The sequence below is a fragment of the Anser anser genome (genome assembly GCF_964211835.1).
Source record: "Anser anser genome assembly, chromosome: 6".
Lineage (NCBI taxonomy): Eukaryota > Metazoa > Chordata > Aves > Anseriformes > Anatidae > Anser > Anser anser.
The window spans coordinates 9905095-9929979 of record NC_139726.1 but is presented as its reverse complement, the minus strand read 5'-3'; the positions used below and the strand labels follow the sequence as shown (position 1 = coordinate 9929979).

Below are 24885 nucleotides of genomic sequence, written 5' to 3'. Positions count from 1 at the left end.
GGTCAAGAACTCACTGATCCTTTTGCAAGGCAGTTCAAAGACCTTATCACTGCTAGTGAAACCCGCAGTTTTAGAGCTGCTGTTTTGTCTGTGTAAATGGGCACGTTCAGGTGACTATGATTTATAAAACCTTCACCGTATTATCTGACATAAGGTTTTGGCTTCCTCCTTGAAGTTTTGTGAAGCAGCAGGTCTTTCTGGTAACTCTCTTCACAGCTTACAGGACCAGAACTGCTGGCTGTATTTGAGGAAGCAGGATACTTGGATTTGCTGTCGGGTTTGGATACCTTTACTAAAATCCGCAGGCTCTACATAACACAGATATTGTTCTGCTTTAACATGGCTATAGAGTTCTTTGAGGGGACCAAATCCAGAGATGATTTGGTTTTCTAAACCTCACTGTCTGTGTTGATCCAGACACTCAAGAGGCAGGATGTCTCTGCTGTCATAAAGCTCAGAAAATCCATGTTCCTTCATATGTAAAAGAACAAAAGCATTGACATTTATGAAAGTACATAGGGAGCAGCAGAGAAAGTACTGGTATGGAGAGCTGCTAGCCAGTGACAGAATCCATTGGTTTTCTGTGTACATTAGTGCTGCTAGCTCAGCTTTCACGGTGATTTTTAAGGCAACATTTGTCCTAGCAAACCAGCAATATCATTTAAATACTACTGTCTGAACTCTTTCATGGTAGTCCATTTTCTAAAGTCACCAAATTTTATTTCTTTACCCACAATATAATTATACCAAAACATACATATAGTTAAGAAAAAGAAACACCTTTATAGAAATGTCGATAGTGCTTTGAAATCTGCGGTCGCCCCGGCGCTTCGTTAGACGTGGCTAGAGGTCTCCCCGCTCGAATACTCCCCTGTTGCGCTGGGCAGCACAAACTTCACGTATCTCCCCTTCTCCCAGCCCCTCCTGATTCGCACGAGTCTGTGGTGGATGCAGGGCAAGCTGAAGATGACCTTTGCTAGGATCACAGTACATGGGACGAGCAGCGTGAGGGTGTAGGTGGGAGGCAGGTAGAATTTGTACTGGTTCTCGTCAAAGGCCCTCGACCACCCGTACGTGAGGGTGTGCAGAGTGCTGATTAGCAAGGCAATGAATCCAAGGGTGGACTAAAAGGAAGAGAAACACACACCGGTTAGCGGAGGACCTGGTATTTTCACCTGTAGGGGTACATAGTGCAGAGAAAGCAATGAAGATTCCCGTGTTTTATTTTTTCTAGAATAAAATGCGACTGGAAACCTTTCACGGGTAGTGTGCCAGCCTGCGTTTTGCTTTTTCTCATCAGATGTTAAATGTGATACTAGTTCAGCAGGAGTCTCCCAGAAAATGCTGCCGACCCAGCCAAGGGGTGAGCTCCCGCCCCGGCGCCCGCTGAGCCCGTAACCGCGGGGAGCTCACAAATGCTCTGGCTCTGCCGTGGCCCATCCGTGGCTGGCAGTGGCCAGGGGCTGCCGGCCAGCCAGGGAAAGCACGCACCTTTCGCACAGCATCGCGGCTACGGACCAGCAGTTGGCACTGTCAGAAGTCGGTGAAGCCTGGCAAAGAGATCTGCAGGTAACTGCTGGCACCTACAGGAAAACTGCAGCGTGCTGAGGCTGATCTCGAAACTGAAGCGCTCTGCTCTCAGGTGAGCAACAGCCCTGATGGGTTTCCTTCTCCGTCCTAGAGATGTGTGTTGGTTCGTGAGCTGAACCATGAGGCTATGTGATGGACTAAACCCTTGGAACTGGGAGCCAAGAGCCCTTTATCCACTGAAGGAGTCGGCAAGGACTCAGCCCCTGCTCTGCAGACAAGAACTTGCTTTATTTTCAGCTGAGACTGTGGCTCCCAAGCACCCACAGAGACAACATTTTGCCTGAATATTGCCAGCTCCTGCTCACGTTTGCTCTCAAGAGGGGGTTTAAATTGTGGTCCCCTCACTCACAGTTTCCTGCCTGATCCAAGGTGGTGGCTCCGGAGCCCTGCCCATGGGTGCTGAGCAGGAGCTGGGCTCCAGCTTCCAGAGTCACGCCTTTGCCACCTCCCCAGGGGCCGCTGGCTGTGCTTTCAAAGAAAAATGTGGGTCCAAAATTGTGGTGCAAAAACGTGTGTGTCTGCTGCCCAGCTTTGACTGTCTGGTCTCAGCCTGTAATGACAACCAACCTTCAAGGTGCCCGGATGGGAGAAATTTCACCACACGCTGCTGATGTCCCCAGCTTAGGGAAGGAAGCCTTTAGAAGTCGAAATACCCGGCTTGCTGCAATCAGAGATCAGCAAGAAACGCTGTCTTCCTGCAGGTATGGCCAGGAAAGAAGGCACAGCAGGGAGATCAGAGATCGGGGCAAACAGGAGGAAGAACCTGTCACATTCTCTTGAAAAAAAAAAATCTCAGCTGGAAAATGTCTCCTTTCAAAACATCCCTTCCTGTTTGCGGTCACTGACAAACCATTTTAAAACCCAGATAACTTTTAAAAGTGTACCGTGCTGCTAACAGCAAGCTAGATCAAGTCTCTTCTACCCTTCACCGCAAATTATTTAGGCAGCCGAGAGGACTGGGCAGGCAAGGAAAGATCTCTAAAATATGCCCCATTATCTATGTACTTTACTGTTACAGCACCTATCAGACCGTCATGTGGGTGCCTGTAAGCCTGGCCAAGATGTCACCCTCCCAACAGCCTGCCAAGTTAGGGAGCTCTTCTCTCCGTGCCACAGCTGAGCGCTGCTCAAGGTCGTCCCCGGAGCCAGCAGCAGCCCTGCGAGCTGAGCCTCGTCCTGTGGGCATCCCCGCACCCACCTTTTCTTCCAGGCTGCCTTCGTCCCCAAAGCCACATCCAATTCCTAAGCCCGGGTGACAACAGGCAGCAAACCCAAAGAGGGTCAAGATTTGTTTCACTGGGAAAATGAAGGTGTTTGCTGGAACATGCCACGATTGCAGCTGAAAGAGAGAATGCTCCTAACAGTGGGAACCGACCCGTGGCTCATCCATCATTTATCGACTCTCAGCTTCCCTCCAACAGGCAGAGCATCCCTGGGTGGAAGGAGGCTGGAAGTAGCAGCGTGAGACTAATCTGGCAGAGCACAGATGTAAAACGGGGCAGGGAGAAAGGTGACGGAGTGCAGTCCGAAGGCAGCAGGTGCTTTCTGCACCGGGCGGCACGGGTGGCCTTTGGGGTCAGTCCGGACGGGGCTCTGTGTGCGGCAGAGCTGCAGATAATTAGTTTGGTCCTCTACGGTTTCTCTTTCAACCGCTGCTGGCAGCGGGGAAGAGCAGAAGTGGAAATTAGTACGATGAGAGGCACCACCCCGTCACAGCCGCGCGGTGACCCGCCGTTGTGTGCAGGCAGCGGGTCACGTGAAGCAAAAAAGCTAATTGGCAAGAAATTTGCCCATGACACAGCCTGAGCTTGGAAGCTCTGGTCTTGGCTGTCTTCTCCACGCAGCGCCCGGCTGTGAGGCTTTAATGTTTTAAACAGCGGCAGGGATTTTTGCACTGTCACAGCGCGGGGAATATGGGGCCGCCTGCCAGGTAAGGTGTTAAAGCCCTCTGAGCGATGGCTGTATGAGGATGGCATCTTCCTAATGCAGGCTTGGCATGCATTTTCTGTTCTGTATTGATTTTTCTCTCTCCTCCATCTCCTCAGTGTCCGGAAGGCTCCCTGCAATGCATCAGCAGAGGTGACTCTGTCACACGTGGCTCATTTAGGAATGAGTGCAGCATCCAAAGCAAAAGACCCCTTCCTGACCCAAATACGCTTCTGACTTCTGCTGCCGTTAGTCTTAAAAAGTCATTAGCTGTGTGGAAGTTGGCTCTGCCTCTGGCTTCATTGACAGGAGCGCCAGAAAGGGTCCAATGACAGATTCTTTGTATCCTGCAATCAGGAGCTAAGCAAGAAACCAGGTCAATTCAACCTTCAGATTCCAGGAGGACTTTTCAGGGTGGGGAGGTAAAGGCAATCATACACGTTTTTACTTCTGCGCCAATTAGACTGGATTCGTAAATCACTGGGGAACATTAAAAATGTCTCCTATAAGTTGAATTGCATACGAATTATTCCTGTTACCTAGTTACTCCCTTTTCTATGGGAAGCCACGATGCCTCTGATGCGCTGTAATAGGGTCACGTGCTGGATGTCCTGAACAGCACCCGTGTCTCCTATTCATATCCTCAAGAAAGGTATCACCAACTTATTGAAGAAAAAAATATTAAAGTATTTCTAATTAAAAACAAGAACAAATGAGCTGGAAGCTAACATGCTAGGAGACCTGTATTACTCTCCAGGCACAATGCCACCCATGCATCTCCTGCACGTCCTCAGCTGGGAGCTTGTGTAGCGCTGCCATGCCTCATCCCGCACTTACACAAAGCTCTGAGTGGTCTTTCCATGCCCTGAGCCAGGCAGTCGCTACGTGGGGCAGCCAAGAGCTATTTTGGAGCCCAGTGTCACGTATTTGTGTGGTGCCAGTGCTGACAGAAAGACGCGGGAAGGGATCACAGAGGGCAGAGATGTGACAGTTGTGTGACGTGCACGGGTAGGAGACAATGTATGTGTTACACGACACGGCACCACCAGGAGAGCTGCCTGGGGAGCCAGAGGGAGATGCAGGGAGTTTCAGAGGCTCATTCCAGGCTGCAAGGAAGTTTTTCCCTTCCTTTGGGATTCCTGGTATGAGATGCCTAAGCCAGGACAGGAATTTATCCGATGTCCCAGCGGCTGCAGCCCTCCCCTGAAATGTGATGGTGAGAGTTAATATGCTGTTGTCCGATCTGAACGAGATGTTTAAAGCCAGATCTCTGCCATCCCCGAGGGACGATCTCCTGGGGTCAAGCTCCCCAGGTGAGGCTCTTCTACGCAGTGTAAATAATTACTCACCAGCCCACAGAAAGAGAGGAGGAAAAAAAAAAACAAAAACACAAAAAACCCTAACTGACTTGCTAGCTTGGAGATCAGGGCACTCGTGGGAGAGCAAGCTTCAAACTCCTGCTCTAATGAATATTGAATTATTTATGTGCAGCTGAAGAGCTTCAGCAGGGGAGAATGAATGACAGATTTGCACCTCCGCGTGCCCTAACCCTGCGTCCCCTAATCCCTGGGCGTGCGCTGGTGCCACGGGTGGAGGTGCTCCGCAGGGCAGGTGCTGGGGGCTGCGTCCCACGGGGTTTGCGTGTGCTGGGTGCCACGCTGGTCACTGCTGCATCACCCGAAGCCTGGCTCAGGCTAAGCAGCAGCAGTGTAGGAGGCACAATTAACCATGGGATTTAGACCTCTGAATTTGGTGAATTTGGCCTCAAGTGCAGAGGGTATTTAGAAGTTTTATCCCCTGCTCTCCCTGTTAGCCTGAAGCCTGGCTCCATGTGCGTCCCTGTGCTGGGAGGTTTTGGGAATGTCCCGCACAGGGTACTCAGGTCACTCTGGGGACCTGGACATTGCTGCAAGTGGGAAGAAGGCTCCTAAACCACTGAGAAAATCTGGAGAAAGAAAAACTACCCTTATGGTCCTAATTCACATTTTAGAAGACACGGACTTTTCACTGATCACTCGGATCTGCGTCCCGCACCAGCTGTCTCCCCGGCTTGTTTTCTGCCTGCCTTCCACAGCCTGCTGCAAGCTCCCCGCAGCACCTCCAGCACGCTGGGCGTGACCGACACACGGCCAGCTCCCGGGGGACCTTGAGCACAGAAGGGAATAACCCTGCCTTCTCTAAATGGCCCCGAGGCTTTCTGCCTTTCTACTTTGTGTGACTTCAGGAGCGTTTCAGCTGTGAACGGCAGCGCTGCTCGCGGGCACAGAGTGAGGGGAAAAGGAGCCTGGAGGACTCTGCACGGAGACATCCCACAGGCGAAGTCCAGGCTGGCTTTGCTCGGGATCTCTGTCTAATGCTGCTAGAGGTGAGGAAGAATTTCAGCCAGCACATTAAAGACTCGCTCTTGCAAAGCTCGCCACTAGCCGCCACGTGGGCGCACACGAGGCACACATTTTCCCTTCCCCTGACGCAGCAGCAGACGGCACGCATCCTGCGTGGCAGCGGGGCGCTCTCCAGGACGCACCACATCCCGCTGCCCCGAGGTGTCTGCCGGGCTCGCGTCCCGACGGGGGATGTGTGGAGTGGCAGAGGTGGCCACGTGTGGGGGTGGCAGGCCGACCCCTGCCCTCCGTGGTGTGCGAGGGCCTGACCCTGGCTGCAGAATCACTCCGTGACATGGGCAAATGTCAACTTTACCTGGATGAAACTGAATTCCCTCCAGTTGAGAGAGTTTGCGATGGATGGAAGTGAAGTGATGGCAAGTAACGACAGCAAGCCCAGGGCAATTATTCCAACAGAGATATAAATCTCCATCCTCCAGACTTCCTCCTCTACCCAGATATTCATCTTCTTCTCCACAGCCTGGCATGACAATGAAGTTTTGTTAAAATGGAGCGCTTAGGAATAGAGGAATTGATTTTTATCTGTATGCGTTCTGGTTCTGGAAGCAGATTTCCTGGATGAACACTAGTTCCTAGTCCCACCTCCAGCGCTACTGGGCTCTGTGTTTTGGGAGCTGTGAAAATGCTCTTTTATCCCCCTGCTGCTTGTCCCAGCTAGTTCAGATTTGAAGCCTGCTGGGAAGAACTGCTGGATGATCACAGCTCCCACAGCCTGTAACCACAGCAGCAAGCCCCAAAGTTGCATTTGGAAAGATAATTGGAATAAGAACTCAGTTTAAAGCCATGAAAACAAATACAGATGCTTGAATATGCAGCAGTCTCCTAATAACCTTCATTTTAAGTGCATTTGGGGGGGGGGAAATTGTTCATGCTAATGGAAAGGAAGATGGGCTTTATGCTGCATGGCAGAGAACAACATTTAGAACCATCCTCTTTAGCCCATTAAATGGGTTTAATTTACTAAACAAAGATGTTGCTAGAAAACAGGAGGTAGAGGGGAAATGAACAGAGGATGCTTGCCCGAGATTAATGTGCGACTGGCAATCGAGAAGGGCCTGTGCCAGGCTGGAACTGGGAGGCTGGGGGTGTCATCTGATGGATATTTTGAGCAGGCACTGCTGCCAAAACCAGGCATCCTGCTCCCAGCTGCCTCCACAGCCCCTTCCCTCCTCTGTGCTGGGACAAGCCTTTGGGTGGCTGCAGTGGGGAACGCTTGGAAAATATCCCAGCACAGAAAGCAGACTGGCCTGGGGGCAGTTCCTCGATCTGGTTCACCTCTCAGCTGCACAAGGCTTCTTCTGCCATCCCAGGAGAAGCAGGGAGGAGCAGCAAGAAGCCAGGGGCAGAGGAAGGGCAGTCACATTTTTCCATGGCACTGCCAGGCTCCAGAGCTGGCTGGATCGCCTGAAGGTAGGCAATCCCACGCTGGATAAACACTGCCAAGAGCCTCAATAAGGCAATAAAGTACTTTTCCATTTCCTCGTTCCCTTAGACTATGACCAGCTCTTCACCAATATTTTGTTATGGTCCTGGAGGCACGTTGTGACGAGGACACACCTCCTACATAAACAAATCCTCAGGTTTATGGCTTGGTCGCTCCAGCAGGCATCTGCTGTGACCATCAGTGTGAGCAAACAGGGATCCCCGCGTTTCTCAGGCACGCCAGGTGCCAGGCAATGCTGGATTCAAAGGCTTCTCTATGCTCCTCTGGAGCACTGGCATGAGGGAGTTTGATCCTAAACCTGGCTGCAAACGCCTGGACAACATCCTGCTAACGTGCCTGGTCCTCAGTGCGGACGGATGGGTGCGTGCCTGGTACGCGGCGTGCCGCAGCGGGGCACGGTTGCCTCGTGAGAGAAGTGCTCACAAAGATAACAGCTTCTTCCCCCGCGTGCTTTGGAAAGTGAGTGCAAAGGCCGAGATATGAAACCTGCTAACCGACATCTGGAGGTGCGCAGAAGATTATTAAGGGTGCTGACGTGGAAGGTGCCGACATTACCTGCTTGACGGCCGTCTCAATTAACTGGTAGCGGTGGGAGCGGCGCATGGGCAGACACAGGCTGTACACGGCGTGCAGGGCAGCGCAGAAGAAGCTGAGGAGGCCAATCTGCTTTCTGTGCTGGAGCCACTGGTCGAGCCAATCCGGAAAACGCCGGTACTTGGTGCCGTAGTAGAGCTGCAAGCAGGCTGCCAGCACGCCGGGCAGGTAGACGAGGGACAGCATGACGTAGGCCACGCAGGGCAGCGTGGTGTTGACCACCTCGATGGGTATCTTGTAGAACTTGTTCTTCTGCTCCCTGATGTAAGGGTGGATGACCTGCCGCACCAGGTTGTAAGTGAAGAAGCAAAGAAAGAGCCCCAGAGCCAAAAAGATGGGGATTTTCCAGGCTGGCAAGAGGCGCAGGGGAATGTTCTCGATCTCACAGGCTGAGGACATGCAGCCCATGTCCACGGGGGTGAATCCCATGACTTGAGCAATCTCTGCAACGGTGCGCTTGGCTTCTTGGTTATTTGAGCAGATCAGGACCTGCAACAAACGGAGGGATACACACAGGGCAAAGAGAGATCAGGCTGCAGGAACGAGTGTGGCGGGAGGGCTGCTATGCTAAAGGAAGCCCGTGTTATCACCAAGCATCTTGCTTCTTGGCAGGCTTTCTGATGGGGATTTACTGTGGCTGCCAAGGACCTCTCCTGGACGGGCTTCCTTTCATGTGTGCACCACCAGTTTGTTTTACCGTCTGTGTTTAGATAAGCAGACAAATAAATAGTACTTTTCACTTACACAGAGACTTCAAAGACTACAAAGCAAGGAGTAACTGGGGTATTTCATTTCAGAGCAAAGAAACGCAGAAACTGCGGGAGCCTAAGGCCATTTACTGTTGAAGTCAGACCTCAGCTGCTGAAATATTGTGGATTTAGCCCTTGCCAGAAGAAAACAATACCTGCTTATTACCATCCCTGGCACCTGACTGCAGCGTCCATGCAGAAACCACGTTAAAGCCCTTGACCACAGTGCAGGCTGGGAACAGGGAGGCCAGGTACTCGGCGTTGGACTCTTTGTGGTGGTTGATTTCAGTGTTGTTACTGACATCCACCAGGATCTTGCCCACCAGCACATCGGCCAGGTCACAGAGCGTGGAGTAATGTTCCCTGAAAACCGCCACAAAAATGACATCCGTCTTCTTCACCGCCTCAGCCTGGAAGGTGACTTCTGCCGCGGAAGGGAAGAGGCCGGCTTTGCGCTTGGGGTTGCGGCTGCCGACCACCACCTTGAAGCCGGAGCACACCAGGCGGATGGCCAGCGACCGCGCGAAGTCCCCGCTCCCCAGCACCCCGATGGTGCGGCCGGCTGCGGGCGCCGTGGGGTCACCCTCCACGCTCCGGTGGCCAAGGAGGGGTTTGGCCATGTCTCCTCCGGACATCCTGGGGGGAAATACAAGGGGAAATGCAAGTTCACCATGAAGCTCTTGTAAATGCTCAGACCACAACCATGGTCATGGGGAAAATGCCACTTATGACGCGTGAATAGAAGTGCGCGAGGTCTTGGGCAAGGAAGGAATTCCCTGATGCCTGCAGGCAGATGTACAGTGCTGGGTCCCAGTAGCCCAGGACCCATCTGCTAAACCCGCCAGCATGTGTGCAGTAATGTCCAGCCACCGTTGGAGGGGGACAAGACACCATGCAGAGGTGGTTTTAGGAAGGAGTTTCCCTGGTTTGAGTGATCGAACACCTGCTGGCTGCACTCATTTGTCCTTTGTGGTTCTTCATCTCACACTGCAAAGCCAGAGCAATCCTAACAGCCACCCGCAATGGCAGCTCTTGGAGCCCCAAGGAACCAGGGGAGATCTTCTTGAAAGCCCTGGAGTCCAGGGGGATCTCAGAGCCCACATTTGGGAGTGGCAAGGGGTGATTTTGATTTGTGGGAGCAGAATGAAGGCAAGGAGTTTGAGGTGAAATGAAAGCATCCTAGAAGTGGTAAGTGAAGAGAGTTGCAGCCTTTGCCTGTTCCAATATTTGGGTCTGTTTGCTTCATCTCTTCAATGAATAATGAGAACTTACTCATGACATTTAAAACAATATATTAAAATATGATGAGATTTGCTCATGAAAGATCTTGATGAGCTTTACAAACATTAATGAATTTTGCCCTGTTACACTCTGCTCTCCGTAACAGATTAGATATTAAGACCACGAAGAGGCTTTAAGCAGATCAATAAATTCAACAGCAGCACACCAGCCAAGCCTGGAGGTCAGGAGGAGCTCAATCAGGGAACTGCCAGGCTGTTCACCTGAAGTGTCACCTACAGCTCAAATCTGCCTTTGTGCTTAAAGAATGGCAAATAGCAAATGTGACACCATACTTTTAAAGTGCTCAGGAGGTGGCCTGGAGAACTTACATACCAGGACATGTGGCTTTTGTATTGGGCATGCTGGTAGAAATGATAATAAAGAGCAGAATTAACAGACTCATGATATACTGGGAAAGAGACAGTTGGTTTTGGCAGAGTACAGTCTGGCCTTACAGCTGATGCAGGTCTTTCAAAGTGAAGGTGACCACTCGGACAGGGTGACCTAGTCACTAGGCTTTGTTTTTCATAGGCTTTTGCAAATGTTCTTTATGTTTAAAAATGCTTTAAAAATGTTTGAAAATGCTCTTCTGGGATTGAAGCAATATTGGTACAAAGAGGAAGGGCACTCCTGCATGAACAGTTACCAATGGGAAACAAAGGGTAAGAGTAAATAAATAATTTTCATAATGGGAACGGGTTGTCAAAGGATATCCCCAAGGATCTGTGTTGTTCAACATGCTCATAAGTGAGCTGGGAAAGGCATTGAATACTGAGAAGATTGAGTTTATGGGTGATAATTGTTTAGTACCGTCAATCTTTATTATGAGAAATGTGCAGAAGGGTCTCCTCATTCAAAGTGCTTGAGCACCAAAATTCACTGCTGGCACATGCCAGGTGCAGCATATGGGCATAAAAAGCCCTATCAGTATGCTTTAATGAGCTGTAAATTTGTTTAAAACACTCAGAAAATAAATAAGATAAAGATCTGAGAGCCACAGTTCTGTGCAGGTACCAGCTTAGGGCTCCCTGAGAGTCACACCACAAACACAGCCTGAGTTACCAGAGCAGGGAGATTTCTTACACAACAGCCACTGCCATCTCTGGTCTCTCAGCCCTGTTCCTTATGGAAAGCCTACAAACACCTTCAGAAGATGGACCTCAAAGCTATCATTCACTGTTCTCTGTCTGCTCTCCTTGCCTCTCAGCAAGAGACAAAAGAGATGTGTACGTGGAAGAAGTGCTCTCGGAAGAGAAACAAGTGCCAAAGAAAGACAAACTTTCTTCCCCTTTAAGAACACCTCTTCTCTGCTTTCTACATATCATGTAGACTTCCTCTCATGGGCTGGATGAGTAAGAGAGAATTATTCATATTTCACTCCGAAGGTTTCTGCTTCTGTTCCAGACCCATGGAAGGATTTGTATGCCTGAAGGCTGACTTGGCTATGCAGGTCAGGTCAGGCGGGTTAATCAAGGCTGCTACCTACGCACACTCACCTGCATTAGGTATAGTCCGTATGTATCACAGTCACTGCAAAACAACACAAAAACCCAACTATGCCACTGTATAAACCCACACACTGAATAGCACACTGCAGTTCTGCTCACTCCACTGCAAAGAAGAGGGAATAAAATTAGAAAAGGGCCATTGGGAATGAGTGAGAGAAGAGACAGGGCCTGCCAACTGCAAAAAGAAACACGTAGGTGAAGATGGAGCAGAGACCACCCAGAACTTCTCTACGTGAAGAACAGCCTCATGGTTGGAGCTCAGGTCAATGCCAACCCTTGTGCCCTGATCCTGAGAAGGCTGGAGAGCAACATAACAACGCCAGTACTCTTCGTCCTCAACCAACCAGGCCACAAAACCACACAGTAAATACGCCAGCTCTGTCTGAAAAGATTTTTTTTTTTGCCCCTTTTTTATCGGGCACTTTATCAAAAGTTCACTGCTTCTCTTTTAAGAAACCTTCTTGCTCCACCTAGATTTATTTGTGGCCAGCACTATTTGTTCTAGGGCCAGAGCTATTGTTTAGCTTAACAGGCTCTCTTGCCTACGCAACCCCCTCCTTTCCAACAACCTGTGTGCACAAACTGTTACCCTGCAATAGAGACACATCTCTGGCTCCCGGCCACGGGGAGACGAATCAATGTTCAGGGTAACAGAGCAGGTGATTATGAAATGGGACTGCAGGGATGTGGAGCGTGCTGTAAGCAAGCCTTCTTGTGGTGCGTTTTGTTTGTCCTGTTACCACTGCTGAAAATGCTCTGAGGTGTTTGCAGTGCTGGGGGGGGGGGTAAACAGCCTTGATGCCCCCTGTTATTTTGATTAAAAAGGCTGACAGAACCAAACGGCCTGTGAAGTCACCACAACAGTTAAAAAGCAAGGCTCCTCAGAATGTCTTTGGACTGGAGGCATGGGCTTTTCTGCTGTTATTTCGGTCATATGCTGCCCGTCAGGTCTCTGGAGCAGGGCCTGTCCCTGCTTGGTGCAGGCCCTGTGCCGCCATGAGCCACGGCCACCTCACACCTGCTCGCCACAAGAGGCTCTTGTGATGGAGGGGGAGAAAATCTCCCTATGGCAGTAAACACATTTTGTTGAGAGAAATGCCGTGGTCTCTGGCAAACAGATGACTGGAAATGGAGCTTGTGATTAGGTAACAGTTCTTTTTAACTTCTGTATCTCTGCAGAACACGCAGACCCCATCTCTCCTGCCACCAGTCCCGCTTCTGCCGCCCCCCCCGCCGCCCTGCTCTGCCACCCGGCTCCTCTCCGGGACGCCTGCCCCTCACCTCGGGCTCGGCCCTGTGAAGCCAGGGGTAAACGTGCTCACGTTTACCTACAAACCCTGCCCGCAATGCTCCCTGCCAAGGCTGGCTCCTCACGGCCAGGCCAGCCCACCCAGGTTACTGCGGAGTCACCCGGGAGTGGAGGCCACAGAGGCCGGACACAGCCTTACCATGCCGCAGCCCTGGATAAACCTCATTTATTGATCTTCCCCATCAAGGAAACTGCACCCCTGCTGAGTTACGGCATGTGAAGTTCAAGCAGATCGGTGTCTTACCAAGAAAGCTACGGGATGATTTAAAGCTCAGCCCAGTGGAAGTAAACTAGCTTCACTCCTAACCGGGAAGCGGTTCCATAATTAAAATATCTAATACAAAGTAAAGCTGCCCTTCAGCTAGACTATTAATGACACCCTTATATCACTGCTTGGGGGTGCTGCACCCAGATGCATTGTGCTTGTTACTGCCTGCAGTTCACCTATTGCATCTCAATGACTTCTATTATTTGCAGTACAATAGCGGTGACAGCAGTGAGCAAGATCAGGAGCTCCAGGCACCAAACCAAAACCGGATAGAAGGCAGCTCCTGCCCCAAAGAATGGGATCAGACAGACAAAAGCTGGGTGAAACGAAGCAGTCAAATCTCTGCTGCCCAGGTGGAGAGCAGGAGGGGCTCTTGCAGAAGAAAAGCAAGGATAACTCGATGTATTTTTCACTTGAGGTTTGGCAGAAGCTGTTAGCTTAGGCTTGGTGCCAGGAAACAAAGCTTTTCTGCCACACAGCAGGGTTCTGCAGCAGGACGGCAGTTCTGGGCTGAGCTGGGCTGCAGGAGCCCCTCCAGGTGTGGCTGCACTCCCAGCAACGTCAATCTGCACTCAGATAATGCCCCACTGCTAATGGGAAGCTGGTGCTATCGTTATCCTCCCTCCACAGACGTGGCGACTGAGGTAGCAATGATAGCAGGGCTCCAGCACATTTGCCTGGGAAGACCCTGATATCCTTGTCCACGTCTTTCACAACAAGACCGTCTTTTCAGGACCCTTTCGGTTATTCTGGGCAGAGGACTATAGCCTCACGGGTTCCCATAATTCACAGTCTGGCGATGCTTGGCTTGTAAACCCTGGACCAGGATGTACCCATCATGGCAAAGCACAGGCTTTGCTTCACTTCTGGACAGAAAAAAACCTGAGATCCATTTCACTGTCTTGGTATTAGGGTTTAGCAGATAAAAGTCAATCTAGTTTTACAACAGTTCTGATTAAAAAAAAAAAAAAAAAAAAAGCAATATCTCAAAGATATCATTGAGTCAAATTGTGCCAAAGAACATGGCAGCAATCTGACAAGGAGCTCCGTGTAATGGTGCTGTACAGCACAATGAAACTGGCTCCTGTTTGCACAAAGCCTCATCTCCGAGCTCAGCATCACGTACGGAGTCTTAGCAGGCAGCACCTTGGCTACAATAACCGCTTCTGTGTCTTCCCCTGAGGTCAGATTTTGCTTAGACTGACCACAACTGAGTCTTGAGTAGCTGTGGATTCAGCCTGGTGCATGTCCTTACAGAGCCTCATCAGGACTTCAGTTTCGGCATTGTGGGTTATCTAAGATAAAGCACATGATTATTATCTACATCCCCTAATAAGCTTTGGGGTCAAGCAGCAGGAGGAAACAAGTGATATGGAAGAGGCCTTCCTTCATCAAGGCACTGCAGAGGAATGTCCTGGTGTCTGCACCGCGATATTCCCTGTGTGCCATGGAGCATGGTCCCATACGTACACACAGAGTTGAGGGATGGCAGTGGTCTCTGCCCCCAGGTGATTCAGTCTGCATACACGGACCTTTGTACCTCCCAGACTGACCACAAAACCACAGCCCTGCAGCTCCTGTTTGCAGAGCCTGGCATTCTCTATGAAGTTGACACACCAAGAAGTCACAGCTGGAGAAATTCATTCAGTGCCAGAAGTTTCTGTTCAGGTCTTGCTGTCCATAGAAATACCAACTTTTTGGCTACAGCTGCTTTGTTTCCAAGGAAAATAAAGCATTTAAGTCTCTCTCACACCCAGAGAGTCCCTCCAAAGAGCACTGCCAGTACCATGTACCTGCTAAGACTGGCAGAGATTTAAGTAAGAAAATGGCTTATCCAAAGCTGGTTAACCCCAGCTCTGCTCACACTTCAGGATACTTCTTAGTCCCGTCCAGGCTGACTGGAAATAACACGTCTGCTCTGTGGGCAGCTTGCAGAAGAGGGAGGAAGAGGGGAAAACCAGGCTTGTTGCCTCTTTCCCTCGTACTCCTTCCAAAACAGACTGAGCTAGCTCCCCACCAGTGTAAACCAGGAACCAGCAAATGCAATAAACCAACCGTCTGTGTTGCTTCAGCCAGAAAAGCGATGTTGCAAACCTCTCTGGGATGCCAGCCAGGCGGTAAGAATGAGGAAATGCCAGCATCAGGGTCCCCCAGGTCCCCATTTGCTGGGGAGAGACATCCCCGGCAGGCACCGCTGGGTGCTGAGGCTGTCCCTCACCATGCGGTGGGGACAGACCCGCTGTGGGCTCCCGGGGCTGCAGCGTGCGCCTGCCACTACACCGTGCTGTGCCCTCATCCCTCTCCCTAGCCCTGGGCTGGTGTTTATCTGATCAGTTGTTAAAACCACTTCCATAAGCTCGCGCAGAGCCCATCTTTCTCCCCTCAGCGTCTCTTGACCCAATGAATCAATCTCCCTCGCTGCTTCCTTTCTAACCCCCAAAGGTCACAGCATGTGATTCACCCCCGCCTTCTCTGCGGACACATTTTGCGCTTTGAGGATGAGTTTCATGTTTTCTTGGAGGAGCTGAATTTTCCATTTGAGCCCCCGAAAGGCAGTGGCCCGAGCAGACGCCGCTTCCCCCACGTGCCACGTCTGCTCCTACCTCCCAGCACGCTGTTTGCTTTTGCACAACCGCACGGCACCGCTGACTTGTGCTCTGTGATGCCCCTAACCCCGTCCCCATCCCCGTCCCCTGCCTGGCCGGTCCCTCACCCGCTGTCCGCACGGTCGGTCAGTCCAACCTCACGGGACACAGCTCGTGCCCTGCTTTTTTAGACCCTCCCTCCAGTTTGTCACAGCCCTTAATTCTGAGCCTCTCCTCTCGAACGTTTCCTCTGGGTCACCCACAAAGCGGGCGCGTGCCTCCCTGCTCCGCCACCTGCTCACAACAACGCGGGCTGGCGGGCGCTGGCCCCCCCCTGCTCCATGTACCCTCCGGTTTAAACATTGATAAATATCGAGGATGTTGGTTTTTGAAGCCAAAGGTATGTCCCTGACCACAGGATGTTCTTCGCCGTGTCCCGAACTCAAAAACATGTTTCAAAACAAGGGAAAGTGGAGGAGAGAGGGCTCACAGAATTTTCCGCTGGAACAACATAAGTCGGCTTTTCCCACACAAGCTCAGACATTTTGGCCATGGTTTTCCTATAGAAATGCAACAGCCCGTTGGCACCTGGTGAGGTTAAATGGGCAGTGCTGACGCTGGGCAGAAAAATCACCCATCTGCAACATTGGCTGTGACTCGACTGAACCGGAAAACAAACTTTTGGCCGACTGTTTTCACCCAAACTATGTACTTTTAAGCACAGTTACCACCAGGTTGTGCCACAGATATCCCCAAACTCTCCTCTCCCAAATTTGTCTCCTAAGAGCAGCTCACGTCTCCCGTGCTACAGGCATAGCACACACAACTTTATCTGGTTGATGGGTCCCTGAATAAGAAGGTTATTTCCCCAGCTTATCATCGAGGGACAGTTTACAGCAACGTTAAGTGCTGTAGCAAAGTCCTAGGGGGCTTCTGTTGCTTTCTTTTGGGGTCTTAATTGCCTTGCTGCTCTTTCCAAGTTCACGACTATCTCACAGTGACGCACCCGCTCCTGAGCTTTCCCCTTTCTGAAATGCGGGGAGAGGAGGTAAGTAGCCAAAAGCACGGGTGGCAAAATCTTTTTGGGTAGATCTAACGACAGCCTGCAGCTAGGCATGACTGGAGGAGGTGCTGCTGCCTGAAACGAGCAGGGGAAAGTCTCCGCTCCTGCCCTGCTGCCGGTGGCGGCGAGCTCTGAGCCCAGCGGCCACCCCAGGGAGCTGGCAGACCCTGGCTGTTTGAAAACTCGTACTTCTTTCCAGAAAGACACAGAGGAATTACGCTGCCTGCGCATGCAAACATTTGGTTTGGCCATTGCCGCCTGTTAGAAGGGTCTCCAAGATCAGCACGCCCTCGCATCTCTGGCTCTGCCTCTTGCAGCGACTCGAGGATGCACAGGGCCCTGCGGTGGATAGGGTGGCGGGGAGCTGAAGCCCACAGCGTGGGGTCAGCCTGGCTCCTGCGGACTCCTGCTCTCACCTCCCGAAGCCCAGGCACAGCACGTGGTGAGCTCTGAAGTGCACGGGGTCTTGCTGGTCACCTCGGGGAGGTGAATTGCCCCGGTCCCTTTTCTTCAGGGACATTCAGCTGCTAACAGCTTGCTATGAAGCAATGGTGTATGTGTAGTTCTGGCCAGCTATTATATGTTTCTCTCTATTTTTCTTCACTCCTTCAGGTGGGTGCTGAGACCACCAGGAAAGGAAGAATTGTTACTGACTGAGGAACTGGAGGAAAAGCAAGAGAAGAGGGCAGGTGGCTTCACTGGGAATTGACCACAGAAGGACAATGACTACGGTGATCATGCTGCCTTGTGAATGCAGCCCGTGCTTTGCCCGAACACACTGTATGTCCTTTGGGGTACATTCAAGGTATGTGACAGACATACCTGATCTGCTGATCAGCTGTGATGGGCAGGAGAGGTGTTTGGGGAGGAAAATAGCAGCACATCATAATTCCCCGGTAGGTTCTCCAGGATGAGGGAAGCATGGTGCAGGGGTGCACACCATGCACACAGGACCCCAGCGACTCAGCGTGTGCCAGACGAGTGCACCCAGCAAATATTTCACCGACCCACCAGCCATCCCGTGCCCTGCTGCATGCTGTGGTTGTGATGGTGGAGGGCCTCCGGCTGGCCACGGGAATTGGTGCTGTCTGGCTTTTAGGCTCTGTCCAGCTGGGATCCCTCTTTCATGGGCTTTAATGCATTTTTTTAATGGGAGATCTATTGGAGCACTACCTCCTGCACCTACCTTTGGCAAGAACATCCCTGCGGTAAGAAGTTCATTTATTCTAAGTAACTGAAGAGGTGCAGGTTGGTATCTGCTAGTGATGATCAGTGGTTGGGATTAGCATACTTCTGTGGTGGACACATTATCTACAGACCCCCATTCCTGAAGCCTGCGGTCTGTGGGTAACTCTTAGGACATTTTTGCAAAGACTACAACGGTGTATTGATATGAACTAAACTGAAATGCATATGCAAGTGTTATCCCAATTGAGTCTTTAGACAGACTCACTGAAAATCTGAGAACCTGGAAAAAGACGGAAGGAGTTCATGTCTGAACTCCTTGAACCCTAGCCAAAATTTTCAAAAATGTTCAACTGATTTGGGCACCAAAGTACCTAAGGGCTTTTGAAATGGGATGTAAGCACCCACATCACTGACATGCTTTCCAAACATTTTATCCTTTAATTTAAGCTACATTTCACTTAGATGCAGACAGAAAGCAGCTTAGTCCACTGCAGGGGAAGCAACTCTGTGAAGATGCAGTAACTTAAAGTTTAGAAATAATTAGCACTTGCCTCCATCGTGAGGTTGGCAGGAAAGGTAATTCTAATCGGTGACGGTAAACATCTATATAACTAATTGGTGGGTTTTAATTCTTGTTATGTGACATCCCATAGCCACGGCTGCCCGTGCCTTTCACACCTCTCCGGAGAGCCGGCTTGGTTGGCCTACTTCTTCCACCATCGGAAAAGATGTGTTTCCCATGAATCTAAAGCTGCTTCTATTTATGGGTGTAATGCTACAAGGTCGCAGTCAAAGCATAGTTCCTGACAATAAAAAGCAAAACAAACAAAAAGCAAAAATAAAAACCAAAGCAAACAAAAATTATGCTTTCAAGAAGCACGTTTTCCTGAGGCACGCTGTGTTTTCTTTTTAAACAAAGACTTGTTGAGTCACCAACATTTTCTTCTCTACAATTATGGAGGAAATCGAATATGTACAGTGAGTATCGGATCCTGTATTACCGTACATTTGTTTTATAGCAAATGAGATTTTAAGAGAGGAGAATTCTTAAGCCTGATGTAGTATTTAAATCTTGTTAGCCCTCCATCTCCTCAGCCCGCAGGATAATGATACTGTAAGACGATGGCCTTCCTCTCTCGCCATCTCAGTTTTGATTTCTCTCCATGGGAGACATTTTCCAACGCACCAGTTTTATCTAGACCACACGGACGGCAGTGATCTGGGGTTCTTGGTACACGTCCATCCTCTGCATGGCTCTGCAGGGTGCAGACCTCCGGGCTGTCCCCAAAACGGGGCTGTCGTGGCCCCGTGCTGTCCCAGCAAGGGTCACAGGGCAGGGACAGTCCCGTGCCGGGTCACATTGCCTATGGGACAGTCCTACTTGAATGCTGCCTCTCCAGCTCCTTCACAGCTTTTGCTGTTCAGCGCTCTGACACGGGGCGAACGCTGAAGCCGCCCCACGGAGCATCCAACCCCGCAGCCTTTTAGGAACCCTACACAGGCAAGGAAGCTTGGCAGCCGCTCCCCGCTCACCCTTGGGGGACTGAGATTTATTTATTTTTAATATCTCAGTTCCTGATTCCTCCTGTGCTGGAAGAAGTCCTTACCCTCCTCAAAAAGCTGCTGATGAGAAAGTGAAAGCCGAGCGCGCCCTGCTCCATGGGGCAAGCGCCGCATCCCGCTGCTGTGCGTCCACCTGCAGCTCCCTGCCCCACCCCCAAATACTCCGGCTCTCGAGTGGGCTCCGAGCACCCCAAACCTCCGGGCTCGGGGCTGTCCCCGCAGCCTCCCAGCTCGCAGCGTTTCCCATTTCTGCCCGGGCAGGGCGCTCCGTAATCACGGCCCTGCACAGCCACGGGGCAGCGCGACCCGCTCCTGCAAAACCTCAGCCCCTCCGCAACGCCCCGGGGAGGGGGGGGGATCCCAGCCTCGGGATGGGGGGGTACCAGCCTCGGGATGGAGGGGTCCCAGCCTCGGGATAGGGGGGGTTTCATCCCCGGGATGGGGGGGTCCCAGCCCCGGGCTGGGGGCTCGCAGCCCCACGGGGTGCCGGTGCCCCGCTGCGGGCAGAGCCGCGCCCGGCCCCGCGCCGCCCTGCCGGGGCCGCGGGTTCGATCCCCGCCGCCGCCTCGTCCTGCTGCTCCCCGCGGGGTACTCACCTCTGCGCCGGGCCGGGCAGCGGGAGGGCGAGCGGAGCCGTCCGGGGGCTGCGAGGGAGGCGCGCTGATGTCAGGCCGCCAGCTCCGCCCTCCCTGCCCATGTGCCCGGCTCGGCACGGCTCGGCTGGGCACGGCTCGGCACGGCACGGCACGGCTTCTCCCCCCCCCCCCCCCGCCCCGGCCGCCCCTTGGGGGCAGGAGGCCGGGCACGGCTCGGCTCCCCGCTTCAGGGGCGCGTTTTGGAGGCGCCGAGCGCCTTCGTTTGGCCGGGAGGGTGCGGCTCGGCGCTATCGGGGGCTGCGCACTTGTCCCTGCAGCCCGTGCCGGGGGGCAGATAATGGGGAGAGAGAGGCCTGTCCCCCCGCAGCCGCCCCCAGGCTCGGCACGGCCCTGCTCCCTTACCAGCCCTACAAATAAAGCCGCAGCGCCAGGGATCCACTAATGGTCCCCCCAAAGCTGCTCCCTCTGCTCAGCTGCCTCACCTGCCCCTTCCCTCAGAGGCTTTTCGAAGCCTTCCCGAAAGCATCTTTGGTCAGGGCTTTATGCAGCCGCTGCTCTGAGGCTTCTCGAGCCGTTCCCAGAGGCCGGTGTGATTCGTGCCTGTGGTTTCCCGGAACAACCCATTGTACTGCCTGGTGGCCCCGCTGGGGTGGCAGAGCTGGTGCTGCCAGCTCGGCGGTGCCGGCAGAAAGAAGGCTGTCGTGGCCCGACGGGGTGTCCCGTGCTCTGTCACTGCTGTGCCACGGCCTGGTGTGGAGGCAGAAAGAAAGAAATCATTGAGTTCGGCTCAGCTTTCTGGATCTTGCTACCTGCCCTCCTGCATCAGACCTTTTTTTCTGCCCTTTTAGTTTATTACAGACCCCTTAGCCATTGCCTGTTTCTCTCTTGGTCGCGGAGATTTCATTCCACACGGTTCCCCACTAGGGTCTCAGGTCTCAGCTGCAGCCACGGAGGGCTCCCTGCACGGCCCTGCCTGGCCGGCAGCGAGCCTGCCGCGGTGAATCCCCCATCACGGACTTCAGCGGCGACCACCCCTCTGAGTCCCTTCATCCCAAAGTGCTGACGCCTGCTTACTTTTGCAACGTCACTCCCTTTTCATAATATAGGAACCTTTCTGATTTTTCCCCCAGCATTTTCACCCAAATTTCACCACCTTTCTTTCAGAAAGAAACGTGCCAGGATTAACACCCGTTTTATAACTTTCTCCATCTCCTGGATCCGAACAGGCCACGCGTTTGCTGAGTGCCTCAAGCCTTGCAGTACCATTTTTTTCCTGCAGACGTTGAGCTGCAAAGCAGCTGAAGTCTCCCCAAATCCAGGTGCAGGATGGTTCCTCCCTCCCCATCACTGCTCCCCGCTTGCTGGACCTCCGAGATGTATGGCGTTACTGAGCACATTTTTCAGGGACTTCATTTCGCCCTCCATCTGTCACTTTTAACCTGCGAACTGCCTGCACTTGGGATGCATCTCACCACACTCAAGTGTTGCTGTGGCACCCAGGAGGATGCTTGGGCTGTAAGTGCCCATGTCCCAATAGGGTTTACCTGAATCTGGGTACCCCAAATTCACCACTAAGGCCACACCACCGCTTTGTGGCTTACAGAGATCTGCCGTCCACCCCCACCCCACTTCAGCCCTTCCTCCGTGCCCCCCGAGGTCCCCATTTTGGGTCGCTTCCCATCCTCGGCCCCCCCTGGACCTCCCGGGGGGCTGGCAGCATCCCTCGGGGAGGTCGGTTGGAAAACGTAACGCAGAGCTACCAGAAAACCGACTCCTGCCACTAATCAGCTCCCGTCAGGTTATCGCTTTCGCAGCCGCCCGGCTTTTCGGAGAAAAATGTATTTTATCAGCCCTCTGCGGAGAAGACCTGGTGGAGATGCTCAGCGCTGGCGCTGCCGGGGCTCGTCCCCGCCTGTCGTGCAGGCGCCATCTAGTAGGAAAAGGAGAAAAACACCGAGAATGAAACACGGTGGGAAGTTGGAATGAGGTTTCTTGCAGGAGCATCCACCTGGGGCAGGAAAATAGTTTAATCTAACACAGAACTGTTCTGAGGCTGTGCAGGTACAGCCCGGAGATAGTGCTCTTGGGAATCTGCAGCAAATGGTTAGGGTATGAAAACCTCCCAAAATTAAGCAACTTTTGTCCAGAGTGGGCCCTGATTTGCTGAATATTAAAATACAGAAAATATAAAACTAGAGGCCAGCACCTCTCTATATAACCACCGTACAGACCGCTGGGGCTGGTTCAGGGGACTCTGGCAAAACGCGTCATTTCCCGGCTGCTCCTTGATAACTTTGTCAGGGTTGCATCCCGTTAATTATCCGCATGGGTTAATTGCAATGTACTGTCCTGGGCTGCTGTGTTCAAACCGGCTCTGGTCGGTGCCAGGCGCTCCCATTTCCAGTGCTGAGGTCGCATCGGAAACCTCTTCCTGCCATCCCTGCGCGTGTGATTTCCCATCGCAAAGGCATCTGCTCTCGTTGTACCGCATGATTTCACCACAGATCCCATAACAGTGCCGCCGCCGTTTTCTGACAGTCACATGGGTGCCTCAGAAGCGCATCTGATGTCTTTCTACGTGAATTCCCAGCCCTCGGGGTGCGCCAGAGAAACCTCCCTGCATGAACCCCCCAAGGGCTAAGTAACAGAGACCCATAACATTAATTTGTATTAAAAAAAAAACCACGAGATTTTATAGCAGTCCAATGATTTTTACGCAGCTTGACTCACCCTTCTCAGCATGGGGAGGTGATAATGCCGCGTGTGTGTTATCTGTGGCCCACGAATTGCCGCTGGCAGTGGGGGAATTCCCCCTTCTGCCGGGGGTACACGCATGTCCCCATCCAGTGGGTCCCTGTGACACACGTGTGCCAAGGAGCACGGCTCCGTCTGGCTTTTCTCCTACTTTTCTTTTCTTTTTTTTTTCTTTTTTTTTTTTCTTTTCTTTTTTTTTTTTTTTTTCCCCAAAACACCGAGAACTGGAGGCCAGGGATGCTTGGTCCGGCAGCTTCACTGTGCTGGGGACCGCACCGGCATGGTTGCACTTTGCCTGGAGCGGAGCCTTAATTCTTCTCCGCTTTCATAGATAAAAGCCTGAATTAATTAAAGAAGAGAATAGAAATCACTTTGATTTCCAGAATACCAGAAACTCCTAATTATCATAGCTCCCACCAGTGCTGCAATAATTAAGGGGCTGTTGCTGTTTCCGCTGCAGACCCACTTTTCGCAGGGATTTACAAACGGGGCCCAAATTTCCTGCTCTCGGTGCAACGCAGTGACTCAGGGCAGGGATCTGTCTGCAGGTGCATCCCCGTGAACCAGCCACAAAACTCTGAACAGCGTCCGATCCCCTTGTGGATTTCTTATTAGAAATCCAGGGTCCCTAATGGCAGCAAGCTACAGACAGCGTCTGCTCTCCAATTACACTCTGATTATTCAAAATAATAAAATTGGGAGCTTTTTTCTTTGCCTTCTGGTCTTTCAGTCTTTGAAACGCACAAGGGGAATGCTCCTAGCTTTTTCACCTCATCAGAGAGACTTAGCATTTATTAATATTTAAAATGTGGTGGAAACTGAATGTCTCACCTGATCACTGGTCTGCTGGTTCCTGTAACCTTTTGCAGCAGCACCAAGAACCTCGGGGCGATGCTGGTGGTGCAATGGCTGAGCAAGTCCTGCTGCAAAGTGCCAGGCCTGGGGGCAGCCGTGCAGGGCAGGATGCTCTGAGCTGCATTTTGCACTCTTGCATCAGGGAAGCAGCCAGGTGGAGATGTGCCTGGCTCTTTGCATTGCCTCCGTATGTGTTGGGGTTTATCCTTTGGCTGCTGCAGCTTTCCTGACTTTATCCCACTTTGACAGCATTGTCCAGAGCTTGCCCAGCTCCATTGCAGGCCCTGCAGTAAATATTGGAGTAAATCAGGAGCTTTACCTCGCCTGAACTCCGCCAGGTTCTCACCTTGCAAGAACTCCTTCAGGTACCAGAAACTGATGTTTCAAAACCCTGCGTTTCTCAAGACACTTCCTTTTATTTTTCCAGGGAGGCTCAGGAAGCAACATCTGTGCCCTTTCATACAACACGGGGCTCCTATTTTACCTGTTTATCCACCCTCGGCACTTGTGTCCCAACAAACTGAGCATGGGGAACTTGCTTGGGACACCTCAAAAAGCAGCGGGACGTGGCTTTTCCCTTGTCTCAGTGCTGGCAGACGGAGGGGGAAAGCCTCCTCCAGCCTCGCAGCCTTGGGTCCATTCAAGCAGCACTCTTGCCCCAGCATCACCCAGGGGCATTTAGGTGGAAAAAGCCCGGCCAGCATCAGGGAGGAGAAGCCTGGCTTGTTCAGAGACACGTCACCGGGCCAAAAGATAACCACCAAAAAAAAAAAGGGAAGTGAAAGGAACAAATGTAAAATTTGTCAGTATTAGCGATGCAGGGAAGCATGGGAAGTTAAAAAGATCACAGACAATTGAATTTAATTGAAAAAGAAGATTAAATAAAATGAGACTCGAATATGAAGAGCTAATTTGGATTAAAGAAACAAGCTGATTGCCTGAAGAAAGAAATTGGAGGATGAAAATGGTTTTATTTTGCATCTGGGTTCCAGTTCTGTTTGTACCAGGACTATTAAAAAAAAAAAAAAAAAAGAACATTCCCCTTTAAAATTATAACTTTTTTTGGAGAGGGTCACAAACCACAGGGAAATGGAGTTCTCTTCTGATCTGATAGGATTAGGGGAGATTTGACCACATATAGGGAAATGGTCTCACTTGATCCAAGGCTTTGATACTCCCAGCACTGTTGCTGGTGGCAGGAGGGCATCAA

General features: G+C 51.7%; 2 protein-coding genes across 5 annotated transcripts in view; one reads left to right on the top strand and one right to left on the bottom strand.

The window, feature by feature from the left end:
* LOC310901424 (UPF0538 protein C2orf76 homolog) overlaps positions 1–18451 on the top strand; it is a 38650-nt gene extending 20199 nt beyond the window's left edge. For both annotated transcript variants that reach the window (XM_083840941.1, XM_083840939.1), the window contains exon 5: positions 17332–18451. In XM_083840941.1, coding sequence (XP_083697067.1) covers positions 17332–17342 — 11 coding nt within the window. In that variant the 3' untranslated portion in view covers positions 17343–18451. The remainder of the gene's footprint in view (positions 1–17331) is intronic.
* Positions 699–21168, bottom strand: STEAP3 (STEAP3 metalloreductase). 3 transcript variants are annotated; one of them, XM_083840934.1, is made up of 5 exons: positions 20549–21168; positions 8861–9341; positions 7918–8445; positions 6214–6378; positions 699–1124 (listed from the first exon to the last, which is right to left on the bottom strand). In XM_083840934.1, the coding sequence occupies exons 1-5, from the start codon at positions 20590–20592 to the stop codon at positions 834–836; spliced, it is 1509 nt and encodes a 502-aa protein (XP_083697060.1). In that variant the 5' UTR covers positions 20593–21168; the 3' UTR covers positions 699–833. The 3 variants fall into 3 exon arrangements, with proteins under 3 accessions (XP_083697060.1, XP_083697059.1, XP_083697061.1); XM_083840933.1 differs by lacking the exon at positions 20549–21168 and adding an exon at positions 20067–20231; XM_083840935.1 differs by lacking the exon at positions 20549–21168 and adding an exon at positions 18459–19048.
* Between the last annotated feature and the right edge of the window lie 3717 nt (positions 21169–24885).